The sequence below is a fragment of the Pundamilia nyererei genome, unplaced genomic scaffold (genome assembly GCF_000239375.1).
Source record: "Pundamilia nyererei isolate P.nyererei 1_Seehausen unplaced genomic scaffold, PunNye1.0 scaffold00002, whole genome shotgun sequence".
NCBI classification, from domain to species: Eukaryota; Metazoa; Chordata; class Actinopteri; order Cichliformes; family Cichlidae; genus Pundamilia; species Pundamilia nyererei.
In genome coordinates, this window is record NW_005187403.1 from 7,983,872 (window position 1) to 7,999,004 (window position 15,133).

The 15,133-nt window shown below is 40.2% G+C and overlaps 2 protein-coding genes across 2 annotated transcripts in view; one reads left to right on the plus strand and one right to left on the minus strand.

Annotated features, from left to right (window-relative positions):
• The first annotated feature begins 515 nt into the window (after nt 1-515).
• On the plus strand, nt 516-3,744 carry s1pr3b (sphingosine-1-phosphate receptor 3b). The gene is made up of 2 exons (XM_005720386.1): nt 516-715; nt 1,133-3,744. The coding sequence occupies exon 2, from the start codon at nt 1,205-1,207 to the stop codon at nt 2,336-2,338; it is 1,134 nt and encodes a 377-aa protein (XP_005720443.1). The 5' UTR covers nt 516-715; nt 1,133-1,204; the 3' UTR covers nt 2,339-3,744.
• A 130-nt stretch (nt 3,745-3,874) lies between these two features.
• The window catches only part of shc3 (SHC (Src homology 2 domain containing) transforming protein 3), a 28,297-nt gene continuing 17,038 nt past the window's right edge, over nt 3,875-15,133 (minus strand). Inside the window, exons 4-13 of the mRNA XM_005720385.2 lie at nt 14,374-14,437; nt 13,110-13,229; nt 11,634-11,687; nt 11,292-11,343; nt 11,084-11,213; nt 10,813-10,957; nt 9,296-9,380; nt 9,018-9,209; nt 6,612-6,937; nt 3,875-6,472 (exon numbers count right to left, since the gene is read on the minus strand). Of these exons, the coding sequence (XP_005720442.1) occupies nt 6,344-6,472; nt 6,612-6,937; nt 9,018-9,209; nt 9,296-9,380; nt 10,813-10,957; nt 11,084-11,213; nt 11,292-11,343; nt 11,634-11,687; nt 13,110-13,229; nt 14,374-14,437 (1,297 nt within the window). The 3' untranslated portion in view covers nt 3,875-6,343. The remainder of the gene's footprint in view (nt 6,473-6,611; nt 6,938-9,017; nt 9,210-9,295; nt 9,381-10,812; nt 10,958-11,083; nt 11,214-11,291; nt 11,344-11,633; nt 11,688-13,109; nt 13,230-14,373; nt 14,438-15,133) is intronic.

Genomic DNA, 15,133 nt, shown 5'->3' on the forward strand with positions numbered 1-15,133 from the left:
TTACCAGACTGCTGACTTCCCACTGGGATTCATCATTACCTGAACCAGGTCAGAACCTCCACTCAACCTAAATTTAACCACTCAATTTAAACATTGGACTCACGTGAAATAAGGCATTACAGTCCTATCAGAGTTTTAAGTAGCCCAAAGATATATATTTAACATTTCTGCTCACATTAAGAGTCACTGTTGTTACCTAGTGAGCTAGCAACGCTACCAAAGCTCTTTAAACAAACAAACAAACAAACAAACCCAAAGCACTTTGGTGCGCAGGCAAACGATAAAAACAAGTAGGTTTGCACCTTTGGTTCCACAGTTAATAAAACCCTAAGTAAGTGTTTTGTTGTGAGTGCTATAACGAACATAGCAGAGGACAACGTGTGAGAATGAATCTTTGCATCTCGTGTCCACAAACATACCTCCTGTCGGTGATGCGCTTCTGACCCCCTAGAGCAGCCTCCCTGCGCTCGCAGTCCGGGCTGAAGGAGGGGAGGGAGGGGTGTGACTACCAGCCGACCGTCGACAGCTCCGGAGTTTCCAGAGCTCAGTGAAAAAAAAGAAAAAAGATGAGGAGCTGCTCTCTTCTGCCGAACAACGAAGAAAGACTTAAAGTTCAACAGAAAAGAAAGGAACTCAGATAATCGACTGCGATGAAATGTGCGTCCAAAAGTGCGGGATTGACTTTAAAAACAAAGCGAACTGCGAGCATCCAGAGGTAAGTTGTTTTAAAGCTGCTGGTTCTTTCTTGGAGATTTAGACAGCTTGAAGCTGCAAAAAAACAAAAAAAAAAAAAACCCACTCAGTAATTAAACTGGCGCTATTTGCTGAAATCCGTTGATAATTTACACGTGACGACTGTGCCAGAAATATGCTAATTTTATGCATAATTAGGTGCTTTCAAATGAGCAGCTTCGATTTCCAAGACTTCTCTGTTTCAAAGGAGAGGGGGGAAAGCGACATCAGAGTTTATTTCAAGGTGTTTTTTACAATAGCGAGTGTGTTTCTGGTGAATAACCTTTTGTTTCTATAATTAGTGGAATTTAATCAAACAAACCGCACAAGGACAATGATGGCAGCATGATGATCTGTAAATTGGCTGCTCTCTAAAATAATGCTCAATCTACTCCTGCAGTTGAACACAGTGGACACCGCGCTCCCTGCTCGAGTCTGACCTCCAGTGTCGGCTGCTGGTATTCTTTGGACAATGATCAACTCTCAGATCCAGCTCCACTACAACTACACAGGAAAGCTGGCCAACCGACCAAGCATTGGCGCGAGCCCCGGCACTGTGGACACCAAAACCGTAGTTTTCCTCATCGTTTGCAGCTTCATCGTCTTGGAGAACCTCACAGTGCTTGTAGCCATATGGAGGAACCACAGGTTCCACAACCGCATGTACTTCTTCATCGCTAACCTGGCAATGTGCGACCTGCTGGCTGGAGTCGCTTACCTGGTCAACCTGCTCCTGTCTGGAGAGAAGACCCTGCAGCTCTCACCTGCTCTCTGGTTTGTGAGAGAGGGGAGCATGTTTGTAGCACTTGGAGCCTCCATTTTCAGTCTCCTGGCTATTGCTATAGAGAGACACCTTACTATGATCAAAATGAGGCCTTATGATGCGAACAAGAACTACAGGGTATTTCTGCTCATAGGGACCTGCTGGCTGATTGCTATATCTCTTGGAGCTTTGCCTATTCTGGGCTGGAACTGCCTGAATAACCTCCCTGATTGCTCCACAATCCTCCCTCTTTACACCAAGAAATATGTTGCTTTCTGCATCACGGTTTTCATACTTTTGCTCTCAGCCATAGCCATCCTGTATGCCCGCATCTACATCTTGGTCAAGTCCAGTAGCCGAAAGGTGAGCAAGCACAGCAGTTCAGAGCACGCCATGTCCCTACTGCGCACTGTCATCATTGTAGTTGGAGTTTTCATCGCCTGCTGGACTCCCCTCTTTGTCCTGCTCCTGGTGGATGTAGCGTCCGAGCAGAGGTCCCCCATTCTTTACGAAGCCCACTGGTTCATTGGGCTGGCGGTGCTCAACTCCGCGATGAACCCAGTCATCTACACTCTGGCCAGCCGCGAGATGAGGCGAGCTTTCCTGGGTCTGGTTTGCGGCTTTTGCTACAGGGCGAAGGCGTCTGTGAACGGAAGCGGAAACAGACAATCCCTAGAGCCCAGCCGCAGCAGGAGCAAGTCGTGGAGCAGCCAGAACCAGCAGGGCTCCAGGCAGTCAGAGCCAGAGAGAGGACAGGAGTCAGACAGGGGCCACGGAAAGGTTTCAGTGGTGGCTGGAGCAAGCAGAGGTACTGCTGAGGCTGCGAGTGACAGAGAAGATTAAAAGGAGACGGGAGTAATTTACAGTAATACTCTGAGCAGTGGTCACAACGGAGAGCATTGTTCCCAAAAAAAAAGTGTTTCTTTAAATGAAGGGTAGACTTCTGACATTAGCTGCAGGGCAGTGGTTTCTTTTTGCTATATGTTCATCATCTGTAATGTATGGCTCTTTCAAGTCCAGCCTCCAGTGCTCAAGAGTTTGGAGTCACATTGTCCTTTTTTTGTTGTTGGGTTTTTTTGCTGGATAACAGTCACTTCCACAGATGACTGGTGCTCTTACCCTCAACAGAAAGGACTTTTACCTCTGTAGTTGCAGCTATGAGCTCCTATGATAAATTAGAAGTGAAAACTTACCCGCAGTTACGAAATAAGTGCAATTATATCACTGCAAAAACCAATGTAATGAAGAATGATTGTAGACTATTATTATTGCAATGGCACACAGCTGAAGGTATTTATTAATCGACGTAGTTTGTATTTACTCAGTAATCCTACGGTATGCTGGGCAGTTACTGTAATCTGCATTGTATAATAACCAAGGCAAGAGTTACTCATTGTGAAGAAACAAACAGGTGCGTTTTTTGTATTATATCAGTAGCATTGTGCTCAAAATGAAAGCGTTCGTGATACAAGGGCTCCATCTGCTGGTCTTACTCAGTACTGCTGCATGTTCTCTATGCAGCTACAGCAGTTCTTTGTGTGCGTTTGTTTTGAGCTTTAAAAGCATGACGCTAGAAAGCTGAAGACTGTAAAGAGGCACGTGAATGCAGCATGTGAAATACAAATTGCAGATATTCATGTTAGATTAAAAAAAAATCTGCTTTCACTCAGTAAATTAAAATGGAAAACTATTAAATTTACTGTGTAACAATTCATTAGAATCACCTTGTGGCCAAGAGAGTGCAGCTCTGCTTTGTTTATGAAAGGAACTTATAAAGGCTTGGTTCACCAATAAAAGTATTTACTGTGTAATCTAGCCATGCTTTTGATTTTGTTAGTCAAGATTTAGAAGCATGGGTGTCGCTGTAGCTCACCTGGCTGTACAGGTGACTCAGTGCTGAAGGCTGCTGCAAAGGTTCGGCTCTGAGTCTGACCCAGACCATTTTCTGCATGTCCTTACCACAACTCTTTTCCCTGCTTTCCTGTCCACTCCCTGTACTGCACCATCTAATAAAGGCTGAAAATGCAAAAAAAAGAAAAGAAAAAAAAGATGTAAAATGTTACCGGTATGTTTTAACGATTTCTGGAGGCAATCGAACACACAATGCATATACACTAAGTTGTGTTTTCCGTGGCTCACAACATCTATTTCCTAAAACCAATTTCCAGTCACTGTGGACAATCCACAGACCGCACCTGGAACTTATTTACTCTTGCTTGTCATGGGAACTAATATAAATAGTGCGGACTGTGGATGACCCAGAGTAACACATCTCAAAGTCAAGTATATGTGAATGTGGGTAAATTAAAACCACCTGCGCATTTTAGATGAGAAATCTGTGACTCATGAGCAGAAATATTAATACCCGAAACTATTACAGCAGAGAAACAACAGCGATTCTACACATTCACGGTTTTATTGCCAACAGTCATACAGAATAATGATTAACTAATACAACCAAAAGATTAAATCTGTAAACATCATTTGGACTTGTTGTCTCTATGTTTTTATTTCCTTTTTTCCCCCCAGTTTTTTTAAATACCTGTCCCAAAATAGTGAGTTTCTGTGTGATTTCCTCTGACAAAGATTTATATTTAGAATCTCGAAATGATACATTTATAATATATAATAGAGAGGGAAGGAGGGAGGGTGGGAGACAGATAGTGAGAGGGAACAGTAGTCTCAAGCAGCAACACGCAGCAGGGCAAAAACACAACCTCTAGTGAACAGGCATGCCCCATTGAAGATCAGCTATTGCACTTTGAAGGAAGAGAGAAAGGAGAAATTAAAAACAAACATTGTACAAATAAAAGGCACATTTTCATCAACAGAAATCTGGAAAGACGCCATGTTCTTAGTTTTTGTCCCAGTGAGGAGTTTGGTCATTTCTGTAAGTCTCAAAGCTGATCCTCGGCGAGATTCGAGTACGGTTGCTTTTGATATACGCTTTGTTTGTTTGGAATTTTGTGTTCCTACAAATTCAGATTTTAGAAATAAAGCTTCTTTTTTTTAAATTAGCAGAGTGCTTTTAAATAATTTAGCACATTATTCTTTCTTCAGAGTTACTTGATTTGATGAAATTATGTCGCAAAGAAGTGGAGAATGCAAAAGTAAATGACAAAATTCTCTTTGTGTCCTTCTCCATTGGGACACAATGAATCAAACACATTAACCCAAAACGGATGTGGTGGATGTTTCTTTTGTTGTTGTTTTTTTACATTTTCATAAGGACCCCAGTGCTGTGGGTTGTGAGATGCATGTACTGTACACTCCCTCTTGCAGCAAAACACAGGCACATTATATTACATTGCATCTGTCTTGTCAAACTCATTGAACACATGCTGATTTGGGTTCAACTGAAGTGATCCAGTGCATATCAGATACAATGCCCCATTCATTTGGTATCCATCGGTGTCCTGACATTAGTAAGGATAAAAGCATTAAATAAAAGAAAAAAAAAAGTCAGTTTCCAGTGCTGCTGTGTACCACTTCTATGAGCTTTTTAAAAACAACATAAATACTAAACTGTCCAGAGCAATGAGAGCATACAGTGGATTGCAAACTGAAAATTAATGGTTAAAAACTGGCTTAAAAGCTGTATTTTCCTTTCAAACGCAGTGTTATCCAAAGCAGATGCAACTGACAGGGGTAACTATCCAACTCTAGGGTGACATCTTGTGGCAAAACTGTTTTTATCATAAGATGTCGACACTGAGAAATCAAAAGCTAACAGTAACTGAAAACGATCGAAAACATTTGGCGTAAACGCAAGACACTCGTCTGACACGCGTGAACTAAGTGACCTAACTTTGTTTTGTGCTATTGGTTTCAGATCCTTCAAATAATAATAGTAATAATAATATTTAAGATTTTAAAGGTTCACAAAAAGCTGAAAATGTGAATCAAAGATGTGAGAATATCCATTGCAAGCCCCAAAACTAATCACCGACTACACACCTAAAATAATTCAGCGAAAAACCAATTCAGAAATAGTTTGAAAAGCATATATTTTTTGTCTTTTTTATTTTTTTTACAGTGTCAGCATACATAAGCACCTCTTTCAAATAAAGGGGTATCAAGGTCTACGAACATGGCCACGAGAACGGTTGATTTTAAGTCATGCGACTGCAGTGACACGAGAAAATACTTCATAAAAAACGTTATCGTTAAAGCCATTGACAGCACTGTGAAAGGGTGGCTGTTTGCACCTCCTCCCCCCACCCAACAATTTGTGACAACTGCAAAGCAAAAGAAAAGAAAAAAAAAACACATTCAGGCCTAAACCCCGATAAAAGCTAGGTTTTTCTTATAGTGACTAATCGAATAAGCTGTCACGCTGTTGGTGAGATTAAAGGACGTTTTTCCGAACGTAATTTCGTTATAAAGAGCGTTTCCGTTTCCTCAACCTCTTAGCTGACGGTTCCTGTAGAAATGTGGTTGTGCTTGACAGACAAAACTAAAGTTTCAGATTTTTATTCTAAAATACTCTTGTTAATACCTCTTTGAGGTTTGATTTGCGCTTTGTCTAAACTACAAGAACAATAGTCTTTTTCTTAATCTTTTAAAACACCAAATCGAGATATTGTGTCCAAATGCACCTAAGTCTTGTCAAAAATATAGCATTTCAGTCATCACAACAAAATAATAACAGTTCTCTATTGTTTTTTTTTTTCATCTTTAACAACTCCCGCATCTTCCAGCGTCTCCGGTTAAGTAACTGCAGATCAGTTTGTCTCAATAACTCTTTGAGCGAACTGAGCCTTGAAGCATCGACTCATGTTTCATCTTCAAGCTCCGTAGTGAGAGGCCACTTTAGCGCTTCCTATTATCGGTCAGGCATCGCAAGCATCACTGTTTCCTTCCCACAGGCTGTAGGAGACACAGTTCACTCCCGGCTGAAACAATCGGCAGGTTGTTGTCACGGTGATGGCCAATAAGGTGGCTAATGCTGTCAAATATGTGATCTTTTGTCCGTACCTTAAAAAGAAAAAGGAAGACAGATATTCAGAGTCTGCTTTGGTCTAATGAGAGTTTCATCTTTTACTTTCATGCATTCACAAAAGAGTTAATGAATCAAGCTCCGTGTGTCCTGCTACACCCCCCTCACCCGTCTTACCGTGCCTTCAGGGTCCACCAGCAGCAGGTGTTTGGCAATTCCATTGTGCATGCCTGTCAGTACGTAGGACCCTGGGTTGGTAGTGCTCTTACGGACGAGAAAGTCCCCGTCATTTTTCAGAAGTTTTTCAGCATCGCGGCGACTCATTTTACCGTGGTACCACATTTGGCCCTCCAGCTCCTCCTGAGCCCGGAAGGCCAGAGAGCGCACAAGCAGAGGGCTCGAGTTGTCCACGGATGCTGCCTTGTGAAGACCGGATACTTGGCACTGGGCCTGTCCCTGAGACAGCGGCTGGGACTGGGACTGGATTGCATCTTCGAAGGGCTCTGGCACAATGAGGACAGTGCCAAAAGGTGAGTTAAGAGAGGAAAAGTAGGTAGAGGAAATTAAAAATTTAAATCAGCATAACTATCAAATAGACAAAAACGGAATCTAAATGTGTTTCTTCCTTTTGACTTTGACAAATCAAATGTTGATTTTGTCAATAACTGCAATATATGAGCTTCATTTTTCTAAATTCAGTGTTCAACAGAGTTGATCCTCAAAATAGAAACACATACTGTATTCATTCCCCAAATATACTCCATCCGCCGTGCTGTGATAAAAAATTTGTCCCCTTCTTGAGCTTTTGGTTTTTTGCATATTGTGTATATTATCATATAAAGATAACACACGTAAATCCAAACTGCAGTTTTTAAACAATGATTTTATTTATTGAGGGGATAAAACTATCTAAGCCTACCTGGTCTATTTGAATAACTATTAAATCATGAATTAACTACATGAATTTCACTAGCCATCCTCAGGTCTGATTATTGAGAAATCAATTAAATAGAACCTGCCTGACAAAGTGTAGGTAGCGAAACAATCTCAAAAAGCACCATATCATGATCTAAAGAACCAGCTGAGACACAAAGTCTTTAAAATCTAGCTAGAAAGCCATTTCTAAGGCTTTGGTAGGCTTTGGTACTCCAGCAATTCACAGTGAGAGCCATTAGCCACAAATGACTCAAAAATGTTAATGAAGGTTTGGTTTTGGAGTGAAAATCCAGACATAAATTTGATTGGGATGCTGACTGTGAACAGGGTGCTCATACTCAAAAATTCTCCAGTGTGACTGAATTCAAACAATTCTGCAGAGGCCACAGTTCCTCCACAGTGACGTAATATACTCATTGCCTGTTATCACAAACAACTGATTGCAGTTCTTGCTGCCAAGAGTGGCACAACCAGTTATTAGGTTTAGGGGGCAGTTTTTCCACACAGGCCCAGGTAGGTTTGGATACCATTGTAATAATAAAAGAAATCCTCACTTTGAAACTGCATTTTTTTGCATTTACTTTATTTATCTTTGCCTAGTGTTAAATTGGTTTGATGATCTGAAACATTTAAATGTGACAAATATACGAAACATCCCCTGAATGTGCCTGTACTGTTTCCCATAGCATGTAAACTGGTGTGATGATATGCTGATGACACTGTTTTGTGTCTGATGGTTTGAAAGGTGTCCTAAGCCAGGGTCACAGAGAGAGGGCTGCTGGACTGTCAGCTGCCTACAAAGGTATCAACCTATAACTTAACCAATCAGAGTCAGTCAGTCATTTGTTGTGATGATGAGGAGCAGCTCAGAAACTGTACATATAATATTTGTGAAATAGAATAGTAACAATGTATATATTTTTTCAGCTATTTTTTCGTTTTTGTTGTGTTTGTACTTGTTATATTGTTATCTGTTGGCCCTCTTGACCAGGTCTCTATTGGAAAATAGGTTTTAATCTCAATGACTTTTACCTGGATAAAAAAAAAAAGGTAACAATTAACATGAACTCACTAAAATGTGATTAACTGTTATAGAACTACAGTAGGTGGACATTGAAGCCTGAATTTAAAAATTTCCAAAAGAAACATTCACATTTAAATTGCACAGCTCATGCTTTACATGTAATTTGTGTCATGGTTTCTTCATGTGTATGCCTTTGATCTTCCATGTGTATTAATAGCAAAGCTAAAGCTGAAGTTAGAAGGAGGAAGGGGACAACCACACACTGCCATTATCACAGTCGTCCTTTTGTCTTCATACTGACATGATGTTATTATGACGCCAAGCTTAAGTCACTGAGAAACAAAATCTGGGAAACCTCTATAATTACGAACTCTGATTCTAGTCGTCTTACAGGATTATTCTGAAGGAAGCCAACAGATACTATTCAGCTTCTTTCTACTGCTTTATCATACAAGCATTAAATTATGTTTTCATCAAAGTCATGAAAGATAAAAAGTGAAAATAAATAAAAATGTACTGGCAAATGTTAAACTATGTTTACCATAAAAATAAATCAGACAGTACTTCCATATCCAATATCTGAATACGAACGGACTTTTTAATACAAGGTAACCAAGTCTTACTCATATCAAACAGGTCCTTCTGTGGGCTCTCTTTGGCTGCAGCTGCCATGCCCTTTGTCACATTTTCAGCCTCTGCCTGGAGAGCTGCGAGCACCTGGGCATCGATCTGCTGGGTGTTCACATAGGTGGGCATTTCTTCTGCATTTGGTGCTTGACCTTTAGTCTCTGGGAGTCCACTTATATCAAATGATCCTAGAGATTTGAAAAAACAATCATTTATACTTTTGGAGGCATAAAATGTTGCAGAACTGAATATCTTGCATAGTGGATGTACTTACCCTGTTGCATGAAGAAAGTCTTTCTTTCATCTCCCCAGCTTTGCCGCCCTTGGTAATATGTCTGATCGACAGATCCTGGACCCATCTAATGACATGCAGAAAAACACTGGATATTTAAGATTATTTTGAAATAAATGATGATGTGTTGATAAGGTTTAAGACTATTTTAAGTATTGTTTACTTTTTATATATACTCACTGGACACTGTATTAGCCACACCTGCTGAATCGCTTGTTGACGCAAATGTCTAATCAGCCAATCACATGGCAGCAACTCAATACATTTAGGCATGCAAACATGGTCCAGGAGATCTCCTGAAGTTCAAACTGAGCATCAGAATGGGGAAGAAAGGTGATTTAATCGACTCAGAACATGGCACAGTAGTTGGTGTCAATCAGGTTAGTCTGAGTCTTTTAGAATCTGCTGGTCTACTGGGATTTTCCCACAAAAACATGTCTAGTGTTTACAGAGAAAAGTCCAAAAACAAAAGGAAATATCCAGCGAGCAGCAGTTACTCAGGATTAAATTCCTTGTTGATGTCAGAGGTCAGAGGAGAATGCCCAGACTGCCTCGGGTTTATATAAAGGCAACAGTAACACTCATTATAGCCAAGGTAGGCAGAAGAGCATCTAGCAGCAGAAGACCACACTGGTGGACACTCCTGTGAACTAAAAACAGGAAGTCGAAGCTACAGTGGTGTTGGTGGGGATGTTGGGGATATTTTTATCCAAATTTTGGGCCGTTAATACCAAAAACTACTCATTCTGCTTGAGTGTTATTGCTGACCACGTTTATACCCACAGTGTGCCCTCTTCTGATGGCTGCTTCCAGCAGGAAAATGCTCCATATCACAAAGCTCAATCGCAACTTGGTTTCTGGAATATGACATTAAGTTTACTTTTTTCAAATAAAGGCAAAAGGGGTTCAACCAAGTACTAGTAAGGTGTAACTAATGAAGTGACCAGTGAGTGTATATTCATGATTTCAGCAGGATCTCATTGGGCAAGTTTCCATTTAACTGAGATCTTGAAAAATGTCTAAATGGCACCCAGCAATTTAGGCTAAAATCAGACAACTGCTATGTGTAAACAAAATCACCAATGTAACTGCAGTGGGTCCAACAAGACTAAGTGTCCTGAGCATGACCATTAGAGCTGCCAGAATAAGCTTCCAAACTATTGGAGATTACAGTTTTTAAGACACCTTATAATTTAGAGGTATTATCATTAGGTACACTGACAACATAGAATACTGGAAACATGCATAGAAAGGAATATGACAGGAATATAAAAGAGGTGAATCTCTGGTCATGCAGTGTGCATTGTGCCATACTCACAGAAACTGTCAAACAACATCAATGAAAAAAAGTGACATTATTTTGTATCATTTCAAAATATTGTTTATATCCTTCTGATTTCTTCCCCATATATCAGGACACAGGATGACACATTAAAAATAGCCAATCAATTTGTATACGTTTGTTTACAAAAGAAACACAAAGTTAAACTAAGCTGTACCTGGCAACCATCTGCATTTTGATTGGTCAGCCTGGTGTCAATGAAGCCTCCAGGGGGAGGCATCTTCCCGGGGATGTTGTTATAGTAAGGGTGCTCGGACTCCTCCTCTTCCTCCGTCCAAGGTAACTCCTCCATGTTTAATACCCTGAATAGACACTTCAGTCATGAAACTTAACACTGTACTGCATTGCTGTATTTGATAAAATTATCACCTTCTATATTTTCTTGTGTTAGTGAACAGGTACTTTGTGATGCGCTATTTTTATCTCACCTGTCATGTGTGGACGACAGCTTGCTTGAGGGACACTGCAGGTACTGCTGGAAGCGAAGGTCAAAGGCCTGGCCGATGGTACTGATGACGTTCTGGGCTAGTCCATCAGAGCACTCCAAGATGTGGCACGCTGACAAGAGTCACAGCAACACATTTTCATAAGCATGACGCTGCAAGTCTGCAGAGCGTTTAATCAATGAATGCTCACCTCTTCTGTTAACTGGGTCCTTTGCTACATAGGCAACATAATCTGTTGTATCCTGTAATGAATGATACATCTTGTAAAATACCACTGATATAATTAAAACTAATTATAAAATAAAACAAACAGAATTATAAAAATTAGAAAGATATAGTGTAGAATTTTATAATACATTCCATTAAAATAAAATATCTGATTGGCAGTGGAAAGCATGCCCGTACTTAAAACAGCACTTATAATTGTATTAAGATAATTTTTAAACATCTTTAACAAAATGTAGTGTTTTTAAAGTCAAATTTCAAGTATTTTTTTAAAAATTATATCCTATTCTGTTATTTGAGTACTTACAGGGTCTCCACCTGATGCAAAGGAAATGGACTGCATGTGATGGTTGGCTATAATCTGTCAAGAAGAAAATACAGTGCATACGTGTTATCACATGGTAATGCATACATACAAGCATACATGAAGTCACTATGTTCTCATGTGTACTGATGAAATGATAAAATTTGAATTTCACCATCTGTTCTTTTATAAAAAAAAAAAATCTTTAAAAGCTGCCCTTCATCCCCTTAAACCTTCTTAGCAATAAAACTATACTACATACTATGGAGCCATTCCAGTGAAAATGCTAAATAAAATAAAAATAAAATGCAGTTATTTCTGAGGTTTCAAGCATGTTTCACAACGTGCCAGTGTCGGGTTTTTTTGGTCTTTACACCAGCTGTTTCCAAGTTCATTAAGGTGTCGGTAACTTTAGCCCTCTTTCCACTGTGTTCAGCCAGTTGAAACAGCTGTTTGTTCAGACACCCGGAGAGAACCTGAGTTTCATGGCATTGCAGTCTGAATCATGACATGTGTAAAATGTGTTTTTGTACAGGAAGTATTCTAGGAACTGCTAAACTGCTATTTTAGACTCAATGCTGTGTTCTTGCCTGCAGATTTTTGTTTTTACTAAATCTCTGGATATTCTTTTAAATAGATTACATTGAACAGATTTATGCTGCAGCTAATTAACTGCAGTGTTGCCTAACAATAACTTGCCTTTTCCATATCGAACTCTCATAGTTTGATGTTTTTCGTTGGGTTTCTAAAGCTCATGCTTTATTCAAACTTCATTAAAAGTTGTTTTGTGGTTGCTTGGATCGGCTGTCCAGCAGCCTACAAACACCCGCTTGTTGCTAATTTTGCTAGCTTGTAGGTCTGGATTGTAAAAGACATCTTTCACATATATGTTCGTATTCATGAGGTGCAACAACAATACAATACAATTCATTCTCCTAAATATTTATCGTAGGTGAACTACATGGCCACGCAACAATTCAAGGGGAACTCCAACATGCCATTGCTTCACGTGGGTTCGGCTTTTAGTTTGTTTTTAGTGCAGTTTTCTGTGGTTGTCTATACTTCTATTTCCTTTTGTACCAGGGTGTATTAGGATCTTGCTTTTTCCTATCAGAAACTACAAACTATCAAATCAAAGATTAGAGGGGTGTTCTAGCATTTAAGGGAAACTGCAACATAATTTGTAGCCTTGTAGCTATATTAGGTGTTAGGTGGATCAATCACTCCCCTCAAAGTTGGAATAACTATAACTAGGTACATGGCCAGGGATTATACTGCCTTGACTTTTATTGGTCTCTGGTTGTCACATTCCTGCTAGTCTCTTCCTGTCTGTTTGCCTCTTAAACTCTAAAACTCTTAAAAAAACAAAACAACTCACTTCCTTGATGTAATTGTCTTAAGCAGCAGTTTTAATATTAGTAGTAGTATTATGTATTTCTACTACATGTTCTGTAATTGTTAACAAAGATCCTGACTGACCTGTTTGCAGTCAGGAGTCATCAGGTTGAGGCTACTTGTGGAGATGTTGAGGTTGATGGACATGCCGGCAAACTGCAGATTGCTCTTCCCCAAAATACTGGACAGAGCTTTGGATGGTGGCTGTAAGGATCAGACACAATAAGACACAAATAAAACAAAACTGATTTAGCCTAGAATAGAGACTTGGAAGGTAACAAAATCAGAAAACGAGCACCTTAGAAGTTCCCCAACAAACATGAAGGCTCTGGAATTGTTTGCGTCCTGGTACTTTTTTAAACCTCTACTAGTTTCCTTTGGGCAATTTCCACTGTTTCTGCAAAGGTGCACTAACCAGCTGCTGGCTTTTTCTCTTAAACATAAAACAGTTCCTTTACACAGTTCACTGATGCATAACTGAAGTGCAACTGCATAAAATCTGTGGTAACATGATTGTTGCAAACACACAAACATGTGCTCTCCTCCTGCACGGAAATCCAGGCAGATGTTTTGTCAGTAAGAAAGACAAACAGGACTGTAAAGTGTTGGACAGGATATGTCCGATAAAGGTAGGATTCAAAGAAGCCAGAAAAAATAGTCAAAACCCATTCAAAATTCTCAGCGTGAAGCTGATGTCACAAGCGTGTGTCTGTCACACAGCCAAACCAGCAGCACCTTATACCATACATCGATTCTAAGAGGAAGAAAAACTAGCCTGCTTGGATTTTGTGTTATGTACTCTTCCCTGACATTTGAACAAGCTCTAGAGAGGAGAGCAATGCTTCATTTCACACCCCACATTAAGACACAGATCCTCACAGGCTGTGGACGCACACACAGAATACAGACGGTCATATACATGCGCACCCACACACACACTAGCTTGGCGTCCTAATCACAGATATTGTGCGCTACATGAGTCACTAAGCACTGTGTGCGGTGTGCAGTGCATCGTGGGCTGGAGCTACACCCACGCACACAGTCCCATACCTCTTCATCTCTCCCTCTTCTCTCCTCAGCCTCTCTCTTCTCTAATCTCCCCCTCTCTCCCTCTTTATTTTCCCTCTCTTTTTATATAAACCAAGGAAGGAAAGGAAACATAGAGATGGGACGCTATATATAGAATGTGCATGGGTAAATTAATATGTAATGCCATTTCCTATTTTTCCAGCTACTATATATCTTACTAACATTCAGGTCTCATGGAGTGGGCATTACTTTTCCAGTGATTATGCCATTCTTTTATCCTTCTTCCCTCCCTCCCATTCTGCACATCCATGCAAGCTACCTTTCTCTTCCGCAGAGCTCCTTTGGTCCCTGGAACAGCCTCACACACCAGGCTGATGGCTTCCCTAGAAGGAGGGCAAGAAGAAGATGAACTTGTAATTTTGATGGTATTTGCAGTAACTAATCATCCCAATCATACACAAGAAACGTATTCTGTAACTTGGTACTAAACCTCTTCACACAAACATGCCTACAGTGATGATGTTAGTGCAGTAATCTTCAGCAAGTTCGACATATTTGTCATTTCTTTAAATTTTAGTCTAGCATGCTTATAAATGATTATTGGCACGCAACACAAGGTCCAGCGGAGGCTGATGGAAACTTGGTTTTTTTATTCAGATCTACAAAATAGTTTTTCTAGTTTCCAAAACCACAACATCAACCTTGTGGCAGTGCACTGAAAATTTGAACCTCCCGGGAGCAGTAGGTGACACATCAACAAAGTTGGCATGATTCATCCTCTGGGAACCTGAATGTGTGCATAAAGTTTAATGACAGCTCTTCCAATTCTTTCAACCAACCCCGTCATCCGAAAAGCTGTGCAACCAGCTTGGTTTATGATTGGGATGGGCATCCCATGATGCTTATGGCTAAGGCACAGATGGCATGCCTGCATGGCATGATCATTGTTTGATTTTCAGGGGGACCTTTGCTGCAGGTCATATGCTTCAGTTTCCATTAGTTCCTTTCTATCTCTGTACAAACTGTTTTGAAAGGCAAATTGTTAATAATGAAAACAGTCAGCTATCATAATTTAAATA

Bases quoted from the DNA above. Each gene is read 5' to 3' on its own strand.
- s1pr3b (XM_005720386.1), top strand. From the start codon at position 1,205: ATGATCAACTCTCAGATCCAGCTCCACTACAACTACACAGGAAAGCTG.